The sequence below is a fragment of the Mustela erminea genome, chromosome 3, assembly GCF_009829155.1.
Source record: "Mustela erminea isolate mMusErm1 chromosome 3, mMusErm1.Pri, whole genome shotgun sequence".
In the NCBI taxonomy this organism is placed as follows: Eukaryota; Metazoa; Chordata; class Mammalia; order Carnivora; family Mustelidae; genus Mustela; species Mustela erminea.
The window spans coordinates 89,723,529-89,748,463 of record NC_045616.1 but is presented as its reverse complement, the minus strand read 5'-3'; the positions used below and the strand labels follow the sequence as shown (position 1 = coordinate 89,748,463).

At 46.1% G+C, this 24,935-nt stretch overlaps 1 protein-coding gene across 1 annotated transcript in view; it reads right to left on the bottom strand.

Moving 5' to 3' along the window:
- The window catches only part of SPOCK1 (SPARC (osteonectin), cwcv and kazal like domains proteoglycan 1), a 500,054-nt gene that overhangs the window by 147,907 nt on the left and 327,212 nt on the right, over positions 1-24,935 (bottom strand). Inside the window, exon 4 of the mRNA XM_032336640.1 lies at positions 2,544-2,658. Within this exon, the coding sequence (XP_032192531.1) occupies positions 2,544-2,658 (115 nt within the window). The remainder of the gene's footprint in view (positions 1-2,543; positions 2,659-24,935) is intronic.

Below are 24,935 nucleotides of genomic sequence, written 5' to 3'. Positions count from 1 at the left end.
AAACCACTCACCCTAGACATGCCCGGTTTCTGCCTCCCCCTTGCACAGACTGGAGCGTAATGCTGACAATTACGTGGCACTCCCAGAGGGGCTACATTCCAGGAGGAAACAGGCAAGAGACTATTCCTGCTGTACGTCCATACACACACATACACAACCCGACGGCTTAAATCTGGAGCACTATCCCAAAAAGGGCATTTGGGTATTTGTGGCAGAAGAGTCTTCATCTTACCACTGGCAGAGAAGGAAGAAATCACGCGCAGCTGGAGAATCTAGTCTAGTTGTCTCAGAGTTTGTATGCTTTAAGAACATTTTCTAGTAATAACAACAATCAACTTTTTGTACATCCCACTCCACAGTGAACTTGATTTTCCTCAAGGGTAGCATAGCGCGTAGCTTCAGTGGGTAATGCGAGCCTGGAACATGGTAGGTACTCGATACCTTTTGGTTAAATGACAGAAAATGAACAAACAGACGAGGACAGGAAAAACAGAGAGGCCAACGTATTGCAGTCATGGGAAACATCAGCTTTGGGGTTGGACGGTCCTGGGTTCGAATCACGGCTGCCACTTTCTGGGTACCTAAGCCAATTGCTACTGCCTCTCCCTGTCTCACTTCTCTGTCTTCAGAGTAGAGACAACAACAAATACCAACTTGACAAAATGGCTAGAAGAACTCAAAGCTGAGGCTGAGTGAGGCTGAGCACCATGCCTGGCACAGGATAGAAGTCTGGGGATGAGATCTGCCTTTACTTCCAGGGAGAATGCTCCAGTCTGCAGGGAAAAGCAGAACCCATTATACCTCGCATCTCAGTCTTACAGAGACAAAGGATGACTGTTTTTAGGTGATCATGGAGGCGGAGTCAGGAGCTGCGGGGAAGAGCTCTGCAGAGACAGAAAGGGTGACGGCTTAGCTCCCGGCGGTCTCTGTGCTGGACCGTGATGGAGCTTCCCGGGCAGTTCAGAGAAAGCCACTTAGAGAACTGAAGGAAGGAAATTAGAACATGTCCCAAGAGGAGCAGCCAAAGGGGACCAGCATTGCTTAGACTTCAAGAAGTGCAGGAAGGGACAGGATAGCCTACATGGTCCCAGGGGCAAAGTGGAATTAACGAGCAAAAGCCACAGGAGGTGCATTTCAGTGGGAATCAAGTCCCAGGAAGACTGTGTTCTCCACCTGAGGTCATGGCAGAGCACACAGTCATATCCAAAACCAGTGGGAAGACTCGGAGGCCCACGGCTATACTTCTCCACCGTACAGCAGTACAGGAAGAAGGGAGATGAGGCACTGAAATCACCTTTCTCCCACCTCCACCCACCCAACCCCACTGGTAAAGGAAGCCTTGCATGCGTGTGTGTGTGTGTGTGTGTGTGTGTGTGCACACACACATGCATGTGCTGGTTCTTGCTTCAAATATTTCTGTAGGACTGAATGCACAAGTAGGCCACAATCAAAGGTTCTCTCTGTCATCTACAAAAGCCTAAGCCCACTAGATGGACAAAGCTGGGAGAAAGCAAGAGGCAAAGGCTTTAAGGATCCTAAAGGAGAGTGAGGAGGCCTACCTCCCCCAGGCTGGGGAAGAAGGGAGACCGGGTGCGACAGACTGAGAAAACAGTAAGACGTGTCCTCAGGAGGAATGGTGGTGCAGTGGGCCTGAGGAGGAAAGACCCCAAACCCCAGCCTGACAAAGATGCCCACAACCTATGTGGGCATGAAAGCCAACAGCCCACAGACCTCAAGAAACCTCAAAGGGTTACCACAGTAAGCAGGTCAGTGGTAACCAAAAGATAAAAGGCTCAGACCCTGTTCCCTTGGCTATAAGCTTCTGGATCTCTGGGGTCATTCTGGAAGGAGGAATGGTTCTCACAATGACCAAGAAGGGATTTTCTGTTCATCTGCTCAGATGTGGGCTCAGAGACATATAAAGTTGATTTAAAGCAAATACAGATATTGAAATTCTTTGCAAATCTGTGTTTGAGAATTGAGATTCATACCCAGCAGGACGGCAGGCACCATACACCATATCAAAGGATGACAAGGGGGGCGCCTGGGTGGCTCAGTGGGTTAAGCCTTTGCCTTCAGCTCGGGTCGCGATCTCAAGGTCCTGGGATCGAGCCCTCTGCTCAGTGGGGAGCCAGCTTCCTTCTTTCTCTCTCTCTCTCTGCCTGCCTCTCTGCCTACTTGTGACTTCTCTCTCTCTGTCAAATAAATAAATAAAATCTTTAAAAAAAAAATCAAAGGATGACAAGGGACACCCATGTGGCTCAGTGGGCTAAGTGTCTGCCTTCGGCTCAGGTCATGATCCTGGGGTCCTGGGATCAAGCCCCGCCTCGGGCTCCCTGCTCCCTTGGAAATCTGCTTCTCCCTCTCCCTCTGCCCCCAACTTGTGCGCTCGCTCTCTCTCTCTCTCTCTCTCTCATAAATAAACAAAATCTTTTTAAAAACAGAAACATGCTCTCTCCTCCCCCCCACCACTGTCTCCCAGTCAGACACTGGGTACCCCCAGATCTGTCAACTGGAGTGGGCCTCCCAGCCCCCTGCCTTACCTGGGGAACAGGTGCTTGCGGCTGACACACAGGGCCGTCTGGTAGTCCTGGGTCACGCATACTTTGTGAGGGCTGCATTTCACCTTCAGGCAGGGGTCTTTGGATGGGTCCAGGGCTAAGGCAAAAAGAACAAGAAGAGGCGGGGGTTAGGACCTCCAGGGAAGTTTAATTTCTCTTTCTACTCAAATAAACAAGTGGGAAATAAACAGACCATGTGTCTGCACTCCATGCCATTTTCTTCGGCTGATGGGGATCGGAATGAACCCCCAAACCAGGGGGAATTCTGTATCTGTGCACATGCACTTCTTCAACATCAGGATAGTGATTCCTTTGTGCTTTGGGGAGTTTCAGCATCTCCATCTCAGGCAGGAATTACTTTAAAAATCCTAGAAGCTTACATGCTCCAAGGACCAAGAGCTACTTTTCCCTCTCTCGTTATTTGTCTGCAATTGCTTTTTATGACTTCACCCACGCCTACCTTTACTTATTCCCTGCAACTACAAAAGTCCTTGAGGACAGAGTTTTTTGGCCCCGGTTCCATCAACATGGACTGTGTGCATCCATGAGCTTATTTTAAATTTGGGGAGAACTTGAGGATGTGCAAGACCGTTCTGTGCCACACAGAATTCCGGTATAATAAGGAGGGGGACAAGCTGACACATAAATATTTATCGTGCAAGGCGGGAGGAGATAAGGGCCCTGCCGGGCATATAAAATGATAACAGAGCTCGAGAGAAAAATAGAGATCAATTTCTGGGACACGGATTAATGAAGCATTAATATGTGAACTGGATATTGACGGAGGAGCAGAGTGGGGCGGCAGTCGAGGCATGAAGACCAGCACACGCCGGCACAGGGAGGCACATCTGGGCCACCGGCAAGGCACTCCCTCCTCCCCCGAAGAGCAAGTGTGGCCTGCACGTGGGGATGACAAGGGGAAGGGAGGGGATGTCGATTCAACCCAGGCAGGGGAGAGAGGGAGGGAGGGTCTCCCACAGCAGCAGTTCCTTGACCACAATGTTTCCCAGAACCGGCTGAGCAGCCGGCCCTGGGCTCATCCGTGCTCAGCAAGCTGAGGAACCCACGTTCCTCAGATGCTCAGAGCAGAGAAGAGGCCGTAGGGAATTCTCCGCAAAACAAAAGCAATCGTATCATCTCCCAGCTCCAGGCTGAAAGCCTATTTAGGCAGTAAATCTTTCATAACTTCTCTCCGCAGCCAGAGGAGGGGACGTTGCCCCATGTCCTCCCCACAGAGATAGGCAGTTACACCAATGGACATCCCAAGCAGGGACAGAACACCTGCCCGGAGAAATGCCATCGTCCCTGCCACAGGCTGGGTCCCTCGGTGACCATGAAACCCTTGCGCTTAGAGAAGTCCTGTTTCTTCTCAGCCCACATGGACCCCAAGTCTCAAGACCACCTCCCTCCAAAGGCTGCGGCTGCAGGGTATGTCTCAGGGGATGGGAACCCATAAGACTCAGAGGCCTTTGTGCTGCGTGAACAGCTCGGGAGGCTCGCTCCGCTGCAGCAGCCTCGGCTGCCGTCCACACCAGCAGGGTACATTGGTTTGGCCAGTCAAGTCAGCAACTAGACCCAGGTCCTGGTCCCCAGGGAGTCATCGGCACAGCCTACTCCCCAAGGGACTGTCTGTCTGCCTGAAGCTTAGCAGAGGGAAATGAGCTGCAGGACGAAAAAAGAGGCTAATTCAAGCCCCAGGGACAGAGTGTTCGCTTTGAACTCTTCAGCTAAGGGCTGCATCCGGCAGGCAAACGACGGGGCAGGGGCGGGTTGGGGAAACCTGTGTCTGCTCACAGAGTCCCCCGAGGCTGGGCCTTCTGGAAACTCACAGCAAAGTCTTCCCAGTCCTAGGTGGAATGCTCCTCGTCCTCAGGATGTCCACCTGAGAAGCCAGGAGCCTGGCGCGGCCTCAGGCCACAGGCCTCCTCCTTGGGCAACGTCTCCCGCCCCAACCCCTAGAGTGGCTGCCCCACCAACTCTGACCTGCTTTCCAAGACTCATGCAAAATTAAGCCCACCTGCAGAATGACTGCAGGACAAGCACTGATGACCACCGTGCCAATCCTTTGCGGGGCCCTCCTCACCGCAGGAGAAAGTCAGACATCAGGGAGCTCCAGGAACTCAGGGACCGGATCACAGGCAGCCCCCGCCGAGGTATCAGCTTCAGCATTTCCCTGACAGGGGCTCAGTGCTGCAGAACCCCGGGGACTTTCACTGGAGTGTGAGGCCAAGGTGGAAACTGACAGGGCGATGCAGAGCAAAATCTGGTGTACTGTAGGACCCGCTTCAGGGCCAAACCTGGGGTTCTCTTTCTCTCTGCAGGCAACTCCACAAACATCCACATCCACACTGTGGCCCAGATGACCTCCATGGACGGTGCCATCTCAGAGCGACTGGGTGAGCTGCTGGGTGACGAAGTACGGAAGAGCAGGCTCCAGGCCCAGTATTTCCGAGTCTGAATGCCAGCTCTGCGGCTCCCCCATGCCTCAGTTTCTCCTTCTACGTGGGGTGTACAATGCCATCTGCTGTTTTTTGGGTTGTCAGGAGGAGTCCACAAGTTCATATTTGCGAGTATGTAACAGACCTCGTCTAGGTTATACCACTTGTAGGTGTTTGCTCCTTTTTTGAGCATTGTGTCCCCAGAATGAATAAGACGACTTCGTACTAACAAGGATAGCTTGACACTTACCCATGGCTTCAGACATGCGGGTCATGAACCAAGCCCTCTAACTGGATTACCATATATAGTTCTTGAAACCACCCAAAGAGGCGGCTGCTAGTAATGTGCCCATTTTACAAACGAAAGTCTTAAAGAGGAGTCACTGATGAGCAGTGCAGAGGGAATGTCACACCCGACCACCTGACTCCAGAACACAAACTTCTCACCTTCAGAGGCCAGCGGGGTGAGAATCACCCAGGATCTCCCGTGAGGACTTAACCGTGGGGCCACACCTCACACCAAGTCGAGAGCCCAAGTGCACCAGGTTCTTGGGAGGTCCTCAGGGCAGAAAGAGGCTCAGGGTCTAACTCAAGGACAGCTAGGGAATCTGGTGTGCCCAGGCCGGAACCATGGCCTGACAGCCCCAGGGCTTCCCGGGAAGGTGAGGAGTCCGGCCCTGGGCAACCGCATGCTCTGTGTGCCGCCTCTGAAGGCGGCAACCGTCCAGCTAACAACACAGACCACTGATTTGGTCAGTTTTCTTTCTGCAGCCTTGGCACATAGTGAACAACTATAAATCACCACTCCTCTAATTCATGAAGCTGGCGTTTCTTCAAAACAAACAACCCAAAATCCAAACATAAAGACTACGAAATGAAAACCAGTCCCTTAACTCCATACACATACTTAACAATTTGCATACAGAAATAAAGTCTGCTAAAAATTAATTACCAGGGTCTGAATACTTCAAACATGTATGCGAATTATTTTGAGTAAATGAACTTTGCAGAACAACAAAACAGTAATAAATCAAGCTGTCGGTGTTCATTTTAATCACCACGGTGCATTTTGTGTCTGAAGAACAGCAACGCTGAGATTAAGAGGGGATGAGGATGATGAAGGGAGTGTGTCATCTGCCTTTAAATGCGGCCTCCCAGCTGTGCTTTTCTGAGGAACCCCAGCGCCCGCGGTGACACAGGAGAGCAGCCGACAGCCGCAGTGGACAGAGCTATGTGGCTCCACTTTGTAAAGGGAATGATAACAGATCAGAATAGTAAGTGGCATTTGAGAGGCCCTTTAATAAGGGGCAGGGAAATTGCTCAGGGAAAGTAGGGAGAGAAAGCTGAGTGTTAGTGATAACCGGGAGCAGGCCTAGAAGCTTCCTTGTCAAGGGACTAATGATTTCAGGAACCTGTGTTCCAAGTTTCTCCCTCTCCCACCACAGTCTTGACAACAGGACGTAGCACTGCCCACAGGATGGCAGAGTCCTGGATCGCCTGCCCCGGTCCCGTCCCCTCAGGACTTCTGAGGCCCACAGGACTTCTGTGGACTCCACGAGGCCAGTGTCCCTGACCCAGAGCGCTCCCTCACGAGTGCTCCATGTCCTCTCTCCTGCCCATTCCCCAACACCAATCAAAGGTCAGCTGGCACAGAACACATGCCCGGTTAATTTGTTTCATAATTTTTAAAGAAATTGTTTTCCAAGAAGAAAAGAGGAATAAATTAATTTCAAGAGAGATGTAGTAAGCTGGAAAACACTGAATTTGAAAGCAAGTTCATTATAGGCTTCGCGTCTTTTTTTTTTTTTTTTAATTCATTTTCATTTTTAAGCTCAGGGCTTGGTCTCAATTAAGGTTGTGATATTTTAATTATCTTAATTGTTTCTAAACTTGTTTTCCAGTTAGAGTTACTTTTTAATTAGCTACATTGATTTTGAAAATCCAGAACCAAGCCTTTTTACTGTCTGAGGGCATATCCCGTAAGCTCATGGACAGAGGCCCAGAACCCCCGTGAGAGTGGAGCAGGAGACCCCCTCAGAGCTTCTGAGAGGAGGGCAGGTTCCATTTTGTTCATTGGCCACAGAATCCCTGAGAGGTACCTGGGGCACTGACACACATGTGGATCTATTCCATTAACACCCGCAGAGTCTCTGCTCTGTGCGGGCTGGAGGCTGGCACCTCCAGAGGGAGCAGGACCACGTTCCTGCCCCCAGGGCTTCGCAGCTCTCAGGGAGGCCAGGCAACAGGAGGCGAAGTTCAGTGTGGTAGAGGAGAGGTGCAGGACCTCGCCTGGATCTTCAGCGAGTGAGACTTCCTTGACAGACAGCCATCTGTGGAAAATGGGTTCAAGCCCAGTGATAGGATGAAAAAGAACATTCTAGGTAGGAGGCGCCTTTCTTCACCAGAGAGATCAAGGCGAGTCTGGGGAACGGAAGTGTTTCATTTGGCTCCTGATGGGCTGGAGTAGGGCTGGTAGATGACACAACAGGAGAGGGCGGCAGCGTCACCATGAAGGGCCTTGAGAGCACATGGAGGACTCCAGAGGACCACCACGGCCCTGCAAGTGCTGCAGGGAGATGCACACAGCAGAACCCAGCCTCCCACACTGACGTGAGTGGAGAGGGCATACACCCGTTTCAGCCCAAATAGCACTTTGTCAAGAAGAGACAAGCTGCATACTTTGGGCCTCCAAAGAAGAAGGGGTCTTGGGGTAGAGGTCTCTGTGGCCACCTCTCAGAGCCCTCTTTCCTCCTGTGAGGAACCTCTGGGGACTCGAAGCCACACAGGATCCTGGGAGGCAACAAGCCCACCCGCTGAGTCAAACGAGCCAAGACATCATCTCAAACAGCCGTATGAACTTGTGGTCCATGCCAGTAACTCCTGGAAACTTCCACAGACAAGAGGCCACTCAATTTACAAAAAGTTGACAAATTAATGAATGTTTGTTGTCTCCTCATTGCTTTTAAGGCTGCTCTCTGCCTGAATCACACTCAACCGCGGTTCATCTGAAGAGCAGACGCTCCCAGTGATTCATTAGGAGTGACTTAATGGATGGATGACAAAGAAATGACTCCAAACTGCGAAAATCTCGTCAAGCTAAGATGCCAAACATTTATTACAGCTTGTCTGTCCCCATGGTAACCTGTGCCTGCGTCTCGCTTCCCCTCTCCTCTACGGAGGGGCTTGTTCACTGGCTGACGGCAGAGCCTCACAGAATACAAAAGAGAAGATTCTGCCCATAGAACTGTGCCGGAACCAGACAAGAATGGCCATAGGGAAGACCTCTGTCACCGGTTTCAGTTTTCTCTGCAAGGCACCGGCCATGTTCATCAGAGGCCGAACCAAGGGGCCCACGGGCTATGCGGCTAAGTCAGCCAGGCAGCTGAGTGGTAGAGACGGGTGACCCTGTGTGCCCAAGATGGCCGAATGGCAGTGGGTGGGGACAGGGACAGATTAGGACAAAGGGGTAGAAGATAAAAAGCTGCATCTGACCAAAAGCACCCCTCTTGAGAAGAGAGATTTTCTTTCCCCTCCAAAACGAGAAGCCGAGAACACTCTTCTTTGTGTTAAAACTAAAAACATCCTCTCTCTTACACTGTGTGTGTGTGTGTGTGTGTGTGTGTGTGTGTGTGTGTGTGTCTGGTGGGTGGTAGGGGCTAGGGTGGTATAAGCTGGTAACAGCCTTTTTTGGAGGGATTGGCAATTAATCTGCCACGTCCCTAAATGCTAACAATTATTATATACAGGTGGATGGGCATATAGGAGTTCAGGATATTACCCCCTCAACTTTTTAGTACATATGAAAATTCTAGAATTTAAAGGAAAGGAGAGAGAAAAAGAAATATCCTATGAGCCAGCAAGTCAGCACGTTAGGCAAACATGTACATCTTAATGGTCTATGGTAAGGGAAAGTCATCAACAACTTGAATGTCCATCTCCTTTACCCGGCTTGGGTGCCTTAACAAAATAACACAGCCTGGGTGACTTGGACAACAGACTTTGATTTCTCACAGTTCTGGGGGCAGGGGAATCTGAGATCAAGCTGCCATCAGGGTCAGGCTCTTATGATCTTCCTGTCTTGCAGGTAGATGGGCACCATCTCAGTCTGTCTTGATGGCCTTTTCTCAGGGCACACAGAGAGCAAGTCAAAGACACCTATGCTAGAGGACTTGGGCCCTACCCTGATGATATTACTTAACCTTCATTAGGTCTTTAGAGGATCCTCCCCTCCAAATAGAGCCGCAGGAGGGTTAAGGCTTCAACATACAAAACATTCAGTCCATATCACCATGTATAGGGAAACAGCTACCTCAATTACAAGACATGTCTTCATGAAATCTTGCCCAGCTATTATAAAAGAGGAAGTAGATCAGTACGTACTAACACAGGTAGATGTTTATAACAAATTAAGTGAAAAAGCATGTTAAAATATTTGAAATGGCAAAGTAATTTCCCAACACTGTATGGCTAATAAATAGCAAAGCCAGTACTCAAAAACCAGGTCTGTATGCTTCTAAGGGAGATCTCTTTCCCTCTGCTCTCCTGCCTAAGTCTCTCTGACCACAAAGTCCTAGCCTCCACCCACTCACAGAACAGGACTCTCCATTTCTCCACTGGCCTCCCCCTCCTGGGGCTATCCCTGTAATAATCTGCAAATGAATTCAGACTCCCTATGCCCCGGGGCCAATACTACTGCTGTAGCCTGTCACTGATGGGTTTATAAACACCACCTGCAAAAAAAGCAGTCTCCTGCTTCTCGGAGAATTGTGCTGGCAGCAAAGCAACAATGAAGTCAGGACCATCGCTGGGAGCAAGAACAAGTGTCTAGTCCTATGAGAATTTGCAATTTGCCTCCCAGGTGTAAAAGTTAAGTATTCCCCATGCTGGCTAGAAAGGGCTTTCTCCACCTTTGAGGTCATGTGCAAGACGAGACATTAAAAGCAACCACTGATAAGTGAGATAGGGCTGTTTTACAAGTTCTGATCACTAGAAAAGAATGCATTAAGAAAAGTCTACTAGAGCAGCAGTGGAAATAGGCTCCAGAGATCACAAGCCACAGAATTCTAGGAGCCTGGCCAGCCAATCCCCCCTTCTCAAAGCTATCATCCTATACCTTCCTCTGCTCCCCAGCTGCTCTGGGATGGTAAAGACAAGGACCCTCACTCTGTTTCTGCCAAAAAAAACTGACCTCCCTATGAAAGTGGGATGGGGAAAAGGAGGGTAAAGGGGAGAAGATGGGAGAACTAAGTGGAAAGAAAGGGAAAGAGAGAGCATTTTATGACATAATGCAGCATCCATTTAGGGGACTGACAATGGTGACAGCGACATCTACCAACTTGTAGAATAATGTACTATTATTCTACGTAACCAATGAAGACGTGGAGGCAGAGATTAGTTCATATCTCTTTACCAATGAGGAAACTGACAACAAATGGTAAGTAACCTGTCTCTGGTCACACAGCTAGTTACATCTGGGCTTGAAACTACAGGAGTCTCACACCAAGGCCAATGTCCACAGCCACTAGGCCACTCATGTGACAGGGATAAAGATGACAACTATAGTACCAAGCAGCAGTATGTTGAATCCATCTGTCCCCCTCGCCCAAAAATCATTCGTCCCTGGGATCTCCCACTACGAATTTCTTACTATGAAGAAAACATTGTACTATCAGAAGGCAAAGCCAGACAGTTGGACATTTGAGTAAGCTGACAGCACTTTGACAATGAATATGAGAGTCAAAGTTTCTTCTCAAGGTGATGCTCATGCCCAGAGAACTTAACATTCTTTCTGGCTTAAAAAAACAATACGGACCAGGAGAGTCTTGCGGTTCCTTCTGTGAGGTATTCTATGAAGCCAATCTATGGCCCACATCACTGATGAGGAGATGCATGACCCCTTGAGCAACATGGTTTGGGATGACCAGCTCAAGCAACAGGACCTGCACACGACCTCAGTTCTCTGTGGAGGGACAAGACACCATCTACAGAGAAGTCTTAACCTTCCCATCCATCAGAATGGCCAGAATGCATTAACATGTTGTAACGGTAAAGGTCCTCGGGTATTACTTCATGGTAATTGGCAGAAATTGTTCAGAGAACATTTATGAAGAAAGGAGAGAGAATTATTGAAAATATCCAAGACCAGTTCTATAACCTAGGAAAACAAGAAGACAGAAAAAGCACAATAAGAGGTATTACCAAGAAAAGGGTATACTTAAAAGAGTTCTTGTAGCTCATTAAGTCTATGTGTTTTTTTTAAGATTTTATTTATTTATTTGACAGAGATCACAAGTAGGCAGAGAGGCAGGCAGAGAGAGAGGAGGAAGCAGGCTCCCTGATGAGCAGAGAGCCCGATGTGGGGCTTGATCCCAGGACCCTGGGATCATGACCTGAGCTGAAGGTAGAGGCTTTAACCCACTGAGCCACCCAGGCGCCTCTACTTTTTAACCCATTAAAATTCCTATAATACATGAAGGTTTTCACAAAGAATGAACTCCTTTGTGCTGGTGAACATGGCTCTGTCATGATTCAGCAGTCCTAATAGTTGACCATGTAAGAATAGGGAAATACAGAAACTCCACAAATTTAAAATATATATATATATATATATATATATATATATATATATATATATATATATATTCCTTCCAGAAGAAGAACACCTACAGATTTGGATCAAAGAGGAGAGGGGTTTAAGAGGAGAGGCACGACTATGCCACTTCCTGCCTATGTGGTCCAAATGGGTCACTCTTTAGGATTCAAATGCAGATGAAACGATCTACTTCACTTGGGTATTGTGAGGATCTGATGCCTGAAGGTTGCCCAGCACAAGGCCTGCCACATAGCGCGTGTTCAGTTACCCTCACCACTCTTTTAGCTCTCTCTTCAAATACGGAAAGTGGATATACATGGAGAGCAAGGAACCCTACACACTTCAGAGACACAAGATACCAGGGCAGTCAAAAAATGGGCAGAAGACATGAAGAGACATTTCTCCAAAGACATCGAGATGGCCAACAGACACATGAAAAATGCTCAACATCACTCAGCATCAGGGAAATGCAAATCAAAACCACAGTGAGATACCAACTCACACCTGTGAGATGGCTAAAATAAAAAACACAAGAGAAAAATGCTGGTGAGGATGTGGAGAAAAATGAACCTTCTTGCACTGTCGGTGGGAATGCAAGCTGGTACAGCCAACTCCAGAAAACCGTATGGAGATTTCTCAAAAAATTAAAAATAGAACTACCCTATCATTCAGTAAGCGCACTATTAGATATTTATCCCCAAAATACAAAAACACTAATTCAAAGGTATACATCCAGCCCTGTGTTTATTGCAGCATTATTTACACTAGCCAAACCATGGAAACGGCCCAAGTGTCCACTGAGAGATGAATGGATAAAGATGCAGTAGGCACATACAATGAAATATTATTCAGCCATAGGAAATAATAAAGAGTTGCCATTTGCAGAAACATGGATGGAGCTGGAGAAGAGACAGTAGAGGTCAGAGAAAGACAAATACCATACGATCTCATCCACATGTGGAATTCAAGAGACAAAACAAAGGAACAAAGAAAAAATAAAAGAGAGTGAAACTAAGAAATAAGAGTCTTAACTATAGAGAACAGACGGATGTTTACCAGAGGGGAAGTGGGAGGCAGGATGGGTAAAATGGGTGATGAGGATTAAAGAGAACACTTATCGTGATGAAAAATAAATTAAGCGAAATTTAATTAAATGTAATTTAATTTTAAAAAGATCCTGGAGCTACAGTTCTTTTCAGTCCTTCCAATTTCAAATGGAAGACCTCCTTGTACAAAGAGAAACTTCAACATGTCTCATTGATCATCAGGCTCAGGGTCTCCTTTATCCAGAAAACGTGTGCTGAGGAACCAGCCCCATACCACTGCTAGACCCACCATATGACAGTGAAGGAGTTCATGCATCTCTAGCAGAGCTGTGCTCTGCCTTGTCTCATCTCAGAGATGATTAGGTCTGGGAGTGAGAATGAAAACCTTTTTTTTTTTGCTCAAAATTACATGCACTAAGTACAAACAAAGCCTTGTCAACAAACCTACATGGTCACAGTCTTTGTTCTGTTTGTTTTGAGAGAAGGTATTTTTGGGCTTTGAAAAGTCTCTATTGGAAAGTCATGGAATTTGAGTCTTAAGGTATTCTGAGGCCTACATTCAGGCACCACCAATTAAATGTTGGCAGGGGGCACAACAACTAAGGATAAAGAATCTGGCAAACACTGTTGATCCAAGCAGACAAGGACACGAGTGCAGAGAATATGAGGTGTGCTGGGTACAAATGGGCAGCAGGGTTTAGCAAGGAAGGCGTTGTGCCCAAGTTTTGTGCCTTCCAATCCTTAGCCAGAGGCTATCCATCTGACTGCTTCTGCCCTGTCTTATAAAGCTTGTCATGGACAGATGTTAACTGAAACCAGAACAATAAAGTCTGCAGGGAAATACTGCCCCAAATTAGACACGGGGACATTCAAAGGACCTCTAAGAGCCTGAGATGAGGCAGTCACTTCTGTAATGTGGCATCGTGAGAAGCAGAACCTCAGCCCAGAGCTCTAGTGAGGTAGTGTGATGCTCACTCACCGGCCACCTCCCTTCCAAGTCCAAAAATCAGTACGAGAAGGCAAAACAGTCCCACACCCTATGTGTCTACTACAGCCCTGTCTCCTTTTCCTGTTTTCCAAAATCTAACCTAGTTCTTGCTTCTCAGACTGGAGCAAGCCGAGGAGAATGAAAATCTATAGTGAATATCCCTGTAGCATTTATTTTCCTAGGGGGGTAAGCAATTTAAAACTTTTTTTTTTTTTTAGATTTTTATTTATTTATTTGACACACAGAGAGAGAGCGGAGGTAAGCAGAGCAGCAGGCAGAGAGAGAGGGGGAAGAAGGCTCCCCGCTGAGCAGAGAGCCCGATGTGGGGCTCAATCCCAGAGATCATGACCTGAGCCAAAGGCAGAGGCTGAACCCACTGAGCCACCCAGGCACCCCTAAAACTTTTTTTAAAGTAAGGCAATCACCAGTCTACTAGAGAACACAATACAAACTTCATTTAAATTTGTATAAAGAGACTCCAGAATTGTATGTGCTCTCAGTAGGTTCTGTCCCCTGAACCTCATGATAGATGCTTGTTCTAGCCTGTCCTCAGAAGCTCTCTGGTAGAAAAGTTTCAGAAGTGTTTAAAGTGTTCACCAAGTTTAAAAGGTCCTAAGAATGAAGCGGAGATCTCTCCAGGGTACTGATACCTACAATGGAAAAATCAACAGCAGGAAAAGTACATTCAAAGAACTTTCATAAGTAAATTCTTCATTCTTGCAGGACCAGCTGAAGCTAGTGAATCAAAACTGTATCCCATCCTGGAACAGACTCCCCAGGCATCTGTTCCCAGGGATCTCAGTCCCACCAGTGAAAGGCCCCAGGATTTTTCAGAGAACCGATTCTGCATAATCCAAAGCTTTTCTGAGAGCCTTCAATGTGCCAAGCACTGGGTGAGGTTTACAAAAGAGTTACAAAGCATTTGTGGCTCCCTAGGTATGAATATCAAAATTAAAGCTTTTACGACTTTCATCCTTCCCACTGTTAATTTTTTAGAAACACTTGGCTCCGGCTTTATAAATGGGTAATCAGAGACTACACATTTCCAAGTCCTTTCTTTCTTCAATTAGGGCAGATTCATTTCTGCTTCCGTGGGATGGTTCCCAAGGCTATTAAATTCCATTCCTTAACTGATAACATTGAAGCAGTCATGACAAAGTTAGTGCTGATTGGAACAGGGATTTCTTTGGGCACCTTCTAAGCTATTAGAGAGCACTTCAAACTGAGAGAAGAATGGCTGTATCTCCCAATGCAGGATTCAGTAAATCTGTATCATTTAAGTCTTGCGTATTCTTGTTCCTTTGTTTTTGTGTCCCACCTTATTCAATCATTGCTAAAATACTTTCCATGTGCATCCAAATCAGCTAAGCAAGTTAGTTTCAACCTGGCCTATAACCAGCTCTCTTGTCTGCCTTTCTCTTTACCAGTGTGTCCCTCAATGGCCAATTACCTCCCTTCCATTACTCTAAGATAAAGACTATACTGCTAATATAAAACATAAATCAGGTCTTAACTGCACATGGAAGACGGATTCAACAATAAATAATGAAAAATCACCTATGAGGTTTCCTAAGACAAACATGGAATAAACACAAGGAGTAAAATCTTTCATTTTCATTCTTTAGCAATAAATGCTGAGTACCCAGCAGGTAAAACAGAGCAGAGAGATAATCATCTTTGGATACTAGAATGGCTGCAACGTTTCTTTCACTAAAGGAGTGAGAATAATGTCCTCGTTTTCATGAAATTTATGGGTTGTAAATTTCATATATATTTTTAAGAAGAGTTTTATCTCCCATTCAGTAGGCTGCCTGAATGGGAGATGAGACTGTTAAAGGAAACCTACTGATTGGGGGAAGATAGTTGCAAATGATACATCCAATAAGGGGTTGATATCTTAAATACATGAAGAACTCATAAAACTCAATAACAACAACAACAACAACAAGAAAACTCAAACAACTCAATTAAAAAGTAAAAATAGGCAGAGGACATGAAAAGACATTTTTCTGAAGATGACATACAGATAGCCAACAGGTACATGCAAAGAGGTTCAGGGAAATACGACTCAAAACCACAAGAGATATAAGCTTACACTTGTCATAATGGCTATTATCAAAGCAAACAAAGAGGAACAAGTGTTGGCAAGGATGTGAAGAAAAGGAAACCCCATGTACTGTTGGTGGGAATGCAAACTGGTGCATCCGCTGTGGAAAACAGTATGGAGGCTCCCCCCAAAAAATTAAAAACAGAACTATTATATGAATCAGCAATTCCATGCCTGGATAATTAGCCAAAGAAAATAAAAAAGTAATTTTAAAGACATATGCAACCTCATGTTCACTGCAGCATTATCTCTAAGAGCCAAAATATGGAAACAATTTAAGTGGTCATCTATGGATAAATGGATAAAGATGGTGTACACACAGAGACACACACACACACACAAAGGAATATTACCCAACCACAGAAAGGAAGTAAATCTTGCCAGTTGTATCAACACAGACCCAGACAGTATACTCTAAGTGAATTAAGTCAGAGAAAGAAAACTACCACGTGAATTTACTTACATGTGAAATATAAAAAGCAAAACAAATTAAAAAAAAAAAAAAAGGAAAGAGGCTCATAAATATAAAGGACAGACTGGTGGTTGCCAGAGGGGAGGTAGGTGAGGGGACAGGACAAACAGGTGAAGAGGATTAAGAGTTATTAAATAAGATTAAGACTTATTAAATAAGTCATGAGGATGAAAATTATAGCACAGGGAATATAGTCAATAATGTATAACTTTGTGTAGTGACAAATGTTAACTAGATCTATGAGGTATTTCATAATGTATAAAAATATTGAATTATATTATATACCTGAAAATAACATAATATTGCATGTCAGTTATAACTCAATTTAAAAAAGAGCTTCATGACTCAGTCTTCCATAGTTGGGCCTTAGCCTTCTTTTCCAGAATTTGGCTCATATTCTCAGCCTGTCTCCTCCTCATCCTCCAAGATTTACCCTACCTTCAGTTACATTGGATGACTCACAAACTCTCAAAGTCTTCATTTGCTTTCATGCCTCTAGAGCCTAGACTGCTGTGTCCAATACAATGAACCATCCCATTCTTTTATTTTTTTTTTTTTAAGATTTTATGTATTTGAGAGAGAGCAATCACATGAAGGGGGAAGGGGCAGAAGGAGAGGGAGAAGCAGACTCCCCGCTGAGCAGGGAGCCTGACTCTGGGCTCCATCACAGTCGAGATCATAGCCTGAGTCAAAGGCAGACACTTAATTGACTGAGCCAGCCAGGTGCCCCATGAACTACCCCATTCTTACAAATGCCTTATGAGACCAATAATCTCCACTTGAGAGATAAGAAAAAAATTTAGAACTAGCCAAAGATCAGGTAACTAATATGTGTCAAAGATGTGTTGTGACTTTAAGTCTGTTGTAATCAATTATAAATTTCAGGAGACCACAGAGAGGGTCTGTCCTCACTACTGCAAGCCCCTCACCTAAGCAGCCTCTAGACTATTACAGGGCTCAGGAAGAGACGTTGAATTAGTGCCTGCACGAATGGCCCCCAGCTAACGGACCTACTCACTATAATTTCTCTTGCTCTGTGAGGGTAGGAATCAAGTCTGGCTCATCATTTCTGAACCCCAAGTTCCCCGGCTAAACTCTCTATGCATATACTATCTCCAGATGAATCTTATAAGCTGGGAATTTTTAGATCACAAAGATTCAGAACTAGAAGAGTCCCTGAAGCACTTGCCTCCAGACCAACAAGTTCATGTTTAATAAAGGGAAGACTTTAACCCATCAATTGAGCAATCATTTATGAAACTAAATTTATGTGCCAAGCTGGGCATTCAGAGACAGGTAAGACACAAAGTCCTTAAAGGAAGTGACATTCTGGTAGAGGGATAACAAGAAGGGAAGGGGAGGGGGCAGGGGGAGGGGAAGGAAGGGCAAGAGGAAATGAAGAAGGAAGGGAGATGAGGAGGAAGTGATGGATAATAATAAGAACTAAGCAGGTAATTTTAAAAAGAGTGATGGGGGCGCCTGGGTGGCTCAGTGGGTCAAAGCCTCTGCCTTCAGCTCAGGTCATGATCCTAGGGTCCTGGGATCGAGCCCCACATGGGGCTCTCTGCTCAGCAGGGAGCCTGCTTCCTCCTCTCTCTGACTGCCTCTCTGCCTACTTGTAATCTCTGTCTGTCAAATAAATAAGTAAATAAATAAATCTTAAAGGAAAAAAAAAAAAGAGCAATGGAGTAGAGAGTTCCTGAGTAGCCACTCCGGATGAAGAGTCAGGCAAGACCTTAGAGGAGGTGACATTAAACTACAATCTGACAAGAAGGAGCCAGACTTCAGATCAGGTGAGGAACATGCAGAAGGCCTGCCAGGCCCCAAGGTAGGAAGAGATCCTGGAGTGTTGGATAAAGAGACAGGTCTTGAGAGGTCACATGGGCTTTTCAAGGAGACGCAGCTAGGACGGGACCAGTACATGACTTAAGAAAGGCCAAGTCTTAGCTGTGTGTCCTTAGAGAAGTCCCGAGACACCAGAGACCTGTGGAGATCTAACGAAGCAGCAGAGGAACCAGCCACTGGCCTGGTGAGACCCACCAGTCCAAACCGAACCTCTCTTCTTCTGCAGAGTTCTCTGCCAGGTCAGCTCTATGCCAAAATGCGGCCTGGAGACCGCCTTGCTGCTAATACTTATTTCCCTGGAGACTCCAGTGAGCCCCCTCCATTGCCAGCTTGGCCCTGCGCTCTGCTGTAGGCCCTCCAGGGAGTTGGCTGGCAGCTCCCCTGCCCAGGATGCTCTCCTCATCCCCATCCCCTTCTGTGAGGTTGAGTTGCAAACTAATATACCCAGTGCCCTGGAAATGCACACCACAGGGTAGAAGGAGGAGAAAACAATGAACTAAAGTAGTGTCCCTCTTCTGCCAATACTCCTTCCTGATGCAAATGTGTAACCTAGATTGTTGGTCCCAGATCACCCCACTGGCTGGGACCGGAGCGGCCATCAGGCTTTCCGTGATCCTGAAATAGCTACTGAGGGGATGTGTTTCCGTGTAATCCAAAGAGTATCCATTTCCTGCCCAATCGTTTTTTAAAAGGGCAACAAATCTCCCTGGTGTCTTCCTTCCTCTGATAAACAGAAACTGTCTGGTCTCCTTGCGGGACTGTCCAATCAACAAGGAAGAGAGGCCCCTGAGGCTGACTAAGAGCCACAAACCACCAGCATAAAGACAGACCCGTGGGGTATCTCCCTCCCTCCTGAACACTTCCTGCACTGGATGCCATGCCCAAACCCAGGACTGTGAGTACAGACTGATGAAGCAGCCCCCTGATTTTTAACTCGTTTCTAAATTGGAAGTTATCAACATTTCAGACGAAGTTCACTATGGCTTCTGGCAATGGCCTGAATGGACAGAGACAAAGTTTCAGAGAGAGGGTAGAAATTCCCAGGACTCTACAAAGTAGGGGACATCAGGAGAGCATTCAGGGGTACGGCAGAAGTACCCCTCTGTCAAACAAACTGAGGGTTGCTGGGGGGAGGGGGTTTGGGAGAGGGGGGTGGAATTATGGACATTGGGGAGGGTATGTGCTATGGTGAGTGCTGTGAGTGTGTAAACCTGGCGGTTCACAGATCTGTACCCCTGGGAATAAAAATACATTATATGTTTATGAAAAATTTTTAAAAATAATATTATTAAAAATCAAGAGTTGGACTAAATGACTGAGCTACCCAGATGCTCCTCCTCCTTTCTAATGTATGCATTGAGTGCTATAAATTTTGCTATCCATTAATTTAGCTGTATCCCACAAATTTTAATATGTTGTATTTTCATTTTCCTTCAGTTCAATGCATTGAGATTTTTTCTTTTATCTTTGATAATCTAGAATGTTACTTTCTAAGTATTTGGACATTTGTTATTTTTCTCCTTTTGATATCCTTTTTGAGTTTTAATTATTTTTTTAATTTTTAAAATTTTAATTCCAATATATTGATATATAGCATTGTAAAAAAAAAAAAAAAAGAAGAAGTACCCCTGTGTCCTGATATGTGGGGAGGGGCCGTGGCAGAACAATGGCCAAGTGTGGCTACAAAAATGAAACGACGGGTTGGCTGTGGTCTGAGGTGCATAGAGCGCATCTGTTACTCTGCACTTCCAAGGCCGTGAATACTATCTCAGCACACCCCCATCCCCGCCAAGAGTGGCCCAGTCATCTCTTAGGGCACAAGTCCTTAAGAGAACACACCTCCTTTGCAACCAACCCCCTCCCCTGTGGATTTCAAAATGGAATCAATAGGTCATGGAGATGAGAAGGGATAAGTCACAGAGATCAAAGTCCAGCACAGGGAAGATAATCAATAATAATTCAGTGACACTACACGGTGACAGAGGGTGACTACACTTGCATGGTGAGCACTGAATCAACTAAGAATTGTTGATTCACTCTGTTGTACACCTGAAACTAATATAACATTGCATGTCAACTATTCCTCAATAATAATAATAAAAGGAATCAATAGGAGAATAGGGTTGACTCTACAGCAGTCAAAGATTCAGTAATTCATTTATTCATGAAGCACAGACCCTCATTGAGTCCTACTTGGTGGCAGGCATCATTCTGGGTGCTAACTCAAACAGGCCAACCCTATGCTTGTGGCAGTGACGGACCCTTGAGAGCCAGAAAGTAACTGCCCCATCTGATCTCATGGAATCCAGAAACAACCCTACATGACTGGTGTTTCCATCATGTTCCTTTTATGGTCAGGATAACCTGATGACTCTACAGGTGGGCTCTAACCAGTCCATATGGTTGCAACTTGCTAGCAGCAAAAATGAGAAAATATTACATAAAATCCAGTATACATTTCTGGATTATTTTTAAATGGAAGATTGGCTACACGGGCTTGTATTCACACCTGGCTGGCTGCCTGCTTTACCCCAGCCATCTACATGTGTCCCATGCCCCCCCCCCCCCCGCCCCGGTGCACTGTGTTTTGCCTCCCTCTCTCCCTCTCTCTTTCTCTTCTATGTTCACTGCCTGCGGGGCCTGAAGGCACTGGCATTCGTACCACCCACAGAGCTCCTAAGAATTTATCTTTTCTTCACAAAATAAATAACTGCACCATTCACATTCCATATTTCTTCCACTTAGCAAAGACTCCCAAGACAATTGGGATAGAATGTTCCAGAAGGGTTAGTTTTCTGGAGTTTAAAAGCAGTTCCCAAGTCCACAGTATTTCAGTGTTTGGCAAACAACATGATAACTTTTTTTTTTTTTTTTTTTTAGTTTTAACAGCCTGTCTAATTATTCTTCCTTTGAATTTTCACATCTGCATAATTAATTTAGCAATCCTCTGCCCTGGAGAATTTCCCCCTCTTAACAGGCTTTAGTCTGCCTTTTTTTTTTTTTTTCCCTTTCTTAAAGAGTCTTGACTGCGCTGAACGTCAGTCTTAGTCTGGTCAGATCTCAGAGGTGACTCTGGTAGGGGCAGATGGAGGGACCACAAGGGGACCTCTTTCCCTAGTAGTTCTCCAGGGCTGCACTGTCCCCTTCATGTATGCCAAAGTGGCAGAGAAAGATGTCTCCTACATGGTTTCCTGATCTTCAGAGGTTTCTGCTAATCACTTGGTCTGCAACCAACATCTTCTCAACATCCCAGCCCATAGATATTCCATTCCCTGGGCACTCATATTAGAAATGATAGGAATGAACAAATTCCTTTGGATGAAAGGTTGTTAACCAGGGGTCTGTGGACATGCTTCAGAAGGTCTAAAACCTGAATCCAAATTTTTATGTGCGTTTTTGTGATGTCAAGGACCCAGAATGAGTGTTTACCTTGAATCCTTCAGTCCCCCTTCCTAGCAGCATCCCGTTTCCCTACAAAGAATCTGTGCAAAGGCTAGGCAGGCCAGTGGTTCAGAATGTCCCTTCCCACTAAAAAGACATGGGAGTTGGGTGCCCAGTGATCCTTCCTCTTCCTGCCCTTGTGCATTCAATGCCACTGACCTTTCTGAGACTGAACCATGAAAGAGAGGCCCTCAGAGGGCATTGTTAGTCTGTGTGTGCTGCTGCCTAGCTGCCTGGTGCTCCCTTCATCCCAGCTCCAAACCAGGTCTTCTACTCCAGCTTCCAAAGCTTCTATGAGCCTAGCATACCCTGCCCATAGTATGTGAGAGTCAGGCTCTATTGCCAGAGAACTCTTGAGCAAGGTCACAGCATCTGGAAAACGTCACTGGGGTCTGTGGCTGGAAACCACACTTTCAAAGCAGTGAACAGTCCCGAATTAAGCCAGTGAACACTGAGCCGTCAGTGCTCTGAAGGCTCAGAGTGACGGGAGCCAATCGACTCTCCTCAACATCACAGCCTGTACGTAGAAAGCTGCTCCCTCGACATAACACTGTGCCTAGCCCTGGAATGTGGTACTGAGATTTACATAGAACACTGCTATGAAGGTCAGTGGAGAGGGGACATCAGCTGTGCCACAGGGCAGGAGTCTTGAGGGCACTGTGACAAGGGAGGGCCAATGGAAAAAGGACATGAGAAGACCCCCAGGCAAACTTCATCCTTCTCAGGATGGCTGTGTGTGGGATAATCTGGTCCAGGGATATCAGTGACCAGAACACCCAGGGTCTCAGTCAGAGGAGGCAAATCACCACCTTATCATGGTGATGGGGGCTTGCTGGGGGCAAGATGGCTATATCATCTCCCAGCAGGCGCAGTTCCAGGCACATGAAGAGTCTGGTGTGCCTCTTGGTCCTAGGATCAAATTCTCCACCCAGAATCAGATCTGACTAGAATCAGGTGTCCACCTGGACCCAATCAAATATGGCCTGAGGTAAAGTTTCCAGTCTCAGAAAGCAAGTGTGGCCACCAGGAGCCTACCCATGGGACTTTCTTCTTCTCCTTTTTTTTTTTTTTTTGGATGGAAATAAATATTCCTAGAGAATGGATACTTCTGAGTTGGGAAGATACCTCCAAAAATATCAACCTCAGGAATTATATGTGGAGGGAGAAAAAAAAGCCTTCAAAAATGGGATCACCTCTGTTTTGAAGAGCTCAAGCCACTGGAATAAATACCATAGAGGCGACACTTGATGTCAAGAGTATGCTACTCACCAAATTCCAAATACAGCAAATCAGGATCCTAAACGACCTCTAGGTGCCTCAGACAAAACGCATCAGAGTATCCCATGTTCCTCCAGAGCCTCGAAACCCTCTCCCCAAGGACGGCTGACTTCCTGTCCTGTCACTCTGAGCTCATGCTTCTAGTTCTTTGGGTTCTGACTGCCAATCACTTCTTAGGCTGTAAAAGCATTACTGCTTTCATCCACAAATTTAGTCATGATTTATCTTTCTACCGATTTTTCCTTGTTGCCCACCAGACTGTGAGCCGTGTCTTACAAATATTTTCTACCTCTCTCGGAGCATCCAGTATCCTACTTCTGTTGACAAAACATTACCAACAAGTTTATAATAAACACATTGTTTATAACATCCTGGCACTAGTGAGATTTTTTCCCCCTCCAAACTGCTTTCATATTCAAAAATCCCTAGGATTTTTCTCATCTAAGAGGAGAGCAAGATGGAAGATTTTAAAAACTATCCTTTTTTCATCAAGTATCCACAGCCACCTCTACCCATTTTCCATGATGTCAGGAAAAGACCCAACAGCCATCATAGTCTGAGTAAGATCGAAGCATTGTCATTGCCTATTTGCATCTTCGGGAGTACCAGATACATGCAATTATCGCAGCGTGACTCCAGGACCCCTGCACACTATTTGGGCTAGTTTTGTATCTTTACTTTCAAGCTGGTAAGGTAGTGGTTTTCCTATATGCCCTAGGGAAAAAGAAGCTTTTGATGGATATACTATTCCCATTTGCTTTAGTCTCCCAAGAAAACCTGTCTCTTTACAGAGTCATCTGAACTAATGCTAAGAACAGTTTGTGTTTAGATTGGGGATTATCTGCACATACATACACGTACACACACACACCTTTTCAGGAGACACGTGGCAATGTCTGGAGGCAATGTGCTTGTTATAGCTGGGGGTCGGGGGCGCCAGGCAACAATACCATTGGCATTTAGTAGGCAGGGGTCAGATGCAGTGCTAAACATTTTACAGTCCACAGGACTGCCCCTCACAACAATCAATTATCTTGCCCCCAAATGTCAATAGTTCCAAGGTGCAGATGCCCAAGCTTAGGTATACAAGGTGCGTTGGTAACAGCTACTGTTTAAAACAGTCTTCGGGGCTAGGTTCATTTATACAAGAGGGATGAAACATAAGTGAGCCTACATGGAAATAGGGGCCAAAGAAAAAGGGAGGGCAGGGGTTCTGTTCCTAGAGAACCTCCAGAGAACACATCTATCCCATGTCAGCATTGGAAGGGCCTCCAGAAACCACATAAACCAATGTCCTCATGATACTAGAGGAACTGAAGTCCCAACTTATCCAAGACTCCAGGCAAGCTGGCTGTAGAGCTGACATGAGAATCTGGGTCTCATGCCTCCAGCCCAGAGTTCTATCTGCTCCATCACACGGATCCCCAGGAGAGGAGAAAAGTGGAGACATCTCGAAAACCACCATTGGCCTTTAAATTCATTAAGAGAGATCAGAAGTAAAAAGAGACCCTTCTAGGGGCACCTGGATGGCTCAGTCATTAAGCGTCTGCCTTTGGCTCAGGCCATAATCCCGGCGTCCTGGGATGGGGATCTGCATCACGTTCCCTGCTCAGCATGGATCCAGATTCTCCCTTTCCCTTGCCCCTGCTCTCGTTCACTCTCTCTCTTATTCTCTCTCAAATAAATAAAATCTTTTTTTAAAAAAGGGGGGGGGGGTGGGGGAAAGAGACTTTCCTGATCCAGAATGGAATCAATTGCACATTCTAGAGACTAGAAGGCAAGGGATTTATTTGGCAACAGATAAGCATTTAGGACCTACTATATGCCAGGCACTGGTTTAGATGCCAGGAATACAAAAGTGAATGGGGGAGACATAGTGCCTGCTGTCATGTGACTTCACCTCTGGTAATACTTGGCAAGAGCGGCCGTCATGGCCACTAGGGAAAGGGAGAAAAGCTAAGACCAACACTAGACCCAAATGTAATAAGCCTAGTACCCTAATATACCCTCCAGGGCTCCAAGAGCTACAAAAAGGCCAACTCCTTAAGTACCTCTAAAAAGGATGATGCAACACTTTGCTTCAGGCTCTAAACCTTTCATAGATCACTGGGCATCGCATTACCTCATTACCTAGTAATGCATTCCTAGGTAATGCCACAGTAGCGCT